This window comes from Quercus suber, unplaced genomic scaffold, assembly GCF_002906115.3.
Source record: "Quercus suber isolate HL8 unplaced genomic scaffold, Cork oak 2.0 scaffold_843, whole genome shotgun sequence".
In the NCBI taxonomy this organism is placed as follows: Eukaryota; Viridiplantae; Streptophyta; class Magnoliopsida; order Fagales; family Fagaceae; genus Quercus; species Quercus suber.
Genome location: NW_027070273.1, coordinates 561 through 3,119, shown reverse-complemented (window position 1 = coordinate 3,119; position 2,559 = coordinate 561). Strand labels below are relative to the sequence as shown.

At 34.9% G+C, this 2,559-nt stretch overlaps 1 protein-coding gene across 1 annotated transcript in view; it reads left to right on the top strand.

Annotated features, from left to right (window-relative positions):
* The window catches only part of LOC111987321 (uncharacterized), a gene marked incomplete at its 5' end in the record, with an annotated part of 4,260 nt that extends 1,993 nt beyond the window's left edge, over positions 1-2,267 (top strand). The window contains 2 exon segments of the mRNA XM_065767751.1: positions 135-862; positions 1,654-2,267. Of these exon segments, the coding sequence (XP_065623823.1) occupies positions 135-862; positions 1,654-1,942 (1,017 nt within the window).
* Between the last annotated feature and the right edge of the window lie 292 nt (positions 2,268-2,559).

Sequence of the window (2,559 nt, the reverse complement as noted above, 5' to 3'; positions counted from 1 at the left end):
CCTCAAAATGTACTTGGTTGTACCCATAAATGGATGGCATTAGTTAACATCATATATGTTATAGTTCTCTCATCCTCATCTACATCAATCCTGTTCTATCATTTTCTCATATTTTTCAATCCTCAACATCACAGGCAGTGTCATCTATGTTTAAGGGTGATGAAGATTTTATCAAGGCGTTGGGGGACCCACTGTATACTAAAATGCGTGAAGCTCTTTATTCGACTTATGTATCAAATAGGGCTGTGGAAGGGAAAGAGCAAAAGACTGACGCATGCATTCTTCCTGAAGAACATCTTATTGGAAGTAGTAGGGACGATATGAGTGATACGATTATGGAGGTTAATGGCACTTACCATGTAGATGAACCTGAGCCAAAGAATGCGAGAGTTACAGATAGGAAAGCCTTTGGGGAGATTGAAGAGGAAGAGAGTGAAGAAAGCAAACATTTTGAGGAGGATAGCAAGGACATAGAAAAAGTTTCAACCAAGGAATTCATAGAAAGTTGTAATGAGGACAAGGAAAAAGTTTTAACCAAGGAATTCATAGAAAGTTGTAGTAATGTAGATGACAATAGAAATATTTTAATCAGGCCTGAGGTGGAACAAGCTCTGGGAACATTAGAGAAGGTCATCTCAATGGTTCGGGTTTATGGTTTTAATGCCCAACCTAGGTTCTCTTCCGGGGTCATCAGTGAAGAACCTCCAATTATGGACAAGAGTCTGCTAAAGGACACAAGTTCTTTGGAAGATGACAGAGTATCTTCAAATGGTGAGGTTAGTCTTGAAGTATCCAAAAAGGAAACCAAAGAGAGGACATCACAAGAACAACCTAGGAATAGCTCTAGCAATCACAGCTTCAGGTAATTATGTTAATAAACGAAGTCATAATAATTATTTTTTCACAATATACCTCTGCATGTCCTAAGGCAATTGGAGTCGAGTTTTGAATTTGTATCCTCCATTTTTGCTCATGTATGCTGAATCTTTCATTCATTTTGGTTTTTTTTTTTTTTGGGTGAAAATGTGATTTTCTTTTTTAACTTAAAAAATGTCATTTCACCCAACTTAAATTGAAAGAGGAAAAGTATTTCTTCTCTTAATTTTTGCTTTATTGTTACTTTCCGTTACTTCTTTTTTGATACAATATAAGCCTCTTCACATGTGCTCTCAAGTGAGTTCAAAGGCTCTTACTTGTTTTATTTCTTAAAAATGTTTATTTTGCCTAGTTATTATAACCCTTAGATGGAGGACAAGAATCAGTTTGCCTAGTTTTTCTTAAATCTTTTTGTTTTAACAATTTTATCATCATCGTATTCGGTATAATAAATTCTGTCATTTTGTTTTTAACTATATAATGACCTTTTTGACGAATCAAACATTTTATTTTGTTACAATAAGTGGTGGAGGGGGGATTTGAACTCAAGTTCACTTCTATGGGAGAATCGGGCAATGTCCCCAAGCTACAAAATCCTATTCTTTTTATAATCGTATGGATGACAAACCAGAGTCCACATTTATGGCTATCCTGGCACTTTCTTTCTTTTTTTTTTTTTTTTTTTCCTTCTTGAATAACTCATTACTCACCTAGGCAGAATTTGTCTCACTTGTAAATACAAGAAGTAAATGGTACCGTCCTGATCATGTTTCGCAGGCATGCTGGATCAAATTCTCACTCAAGGGAAGTAAACCATAGCAAAATAGCACCAGCATCACCAGAGCAGTATGTTTCAGCTCCTAGTGAGGCTAACCAAGTTGCTTTGTGTTCCACTGGGAACGGGACAACTGAAGTACTGAATTTGGACCAAAGTGCAAATGATATTAATCAAATTAGCACCGATGCAAATGGCATCCATGACAGTAGTTTAGATGGAGACAAGTCAAGCAAAGAGAAAAGGCATAGGATGTGTTGTTTCAGCATCGGCACATCACTAAGACGTTGAATTAGTTGAAATGGCAACAGAGGGAAATTCAAGAAATACAGGTTTGATACAGTCACACCTACAATTCAATCCTTAACAGATCACCTAAGAGAGTTTTTAACATCTTGTTCAAAAACTTGTATCATGATGATATCTATTACAAGTTTTATTTTAGATCTTTCACTTTGGGCATATATGTTTTCAATAATTTTTGTTTTTACCATTTCCTTTTTGTCCTTTTCGGTTAAAGATGTACCAACAGATGAAAAAATTGAGCTGTTTGGATGCCAATGCAATGATAATGGAAAAATATTCGGTCAATGCAAAATAGACTTTGTTATTGTTACTTGGTGCAATAGTTTCTCACATGATATTCTTGGATAATCAACCTGTCTTTAAATGTTACCTTGAATTTGATTTAGCAATTTGTGAAAGTTGTGTATGTTTATAAATGAACTACGCTAAATAGTTCAAGTTCAGCTCGGGAAAAACTTTGTTCATGTTCTTTTGTTTAGCAAATAAACTAAGCTCAAGCACAAGTTTAGGCTCGACCATTAAACAAGCCAAGTTTAAACATAATAATGTGTTTATAAACAAGCCAAGTTTAAACATAATAATGTGTTTATAAACAAACTTGT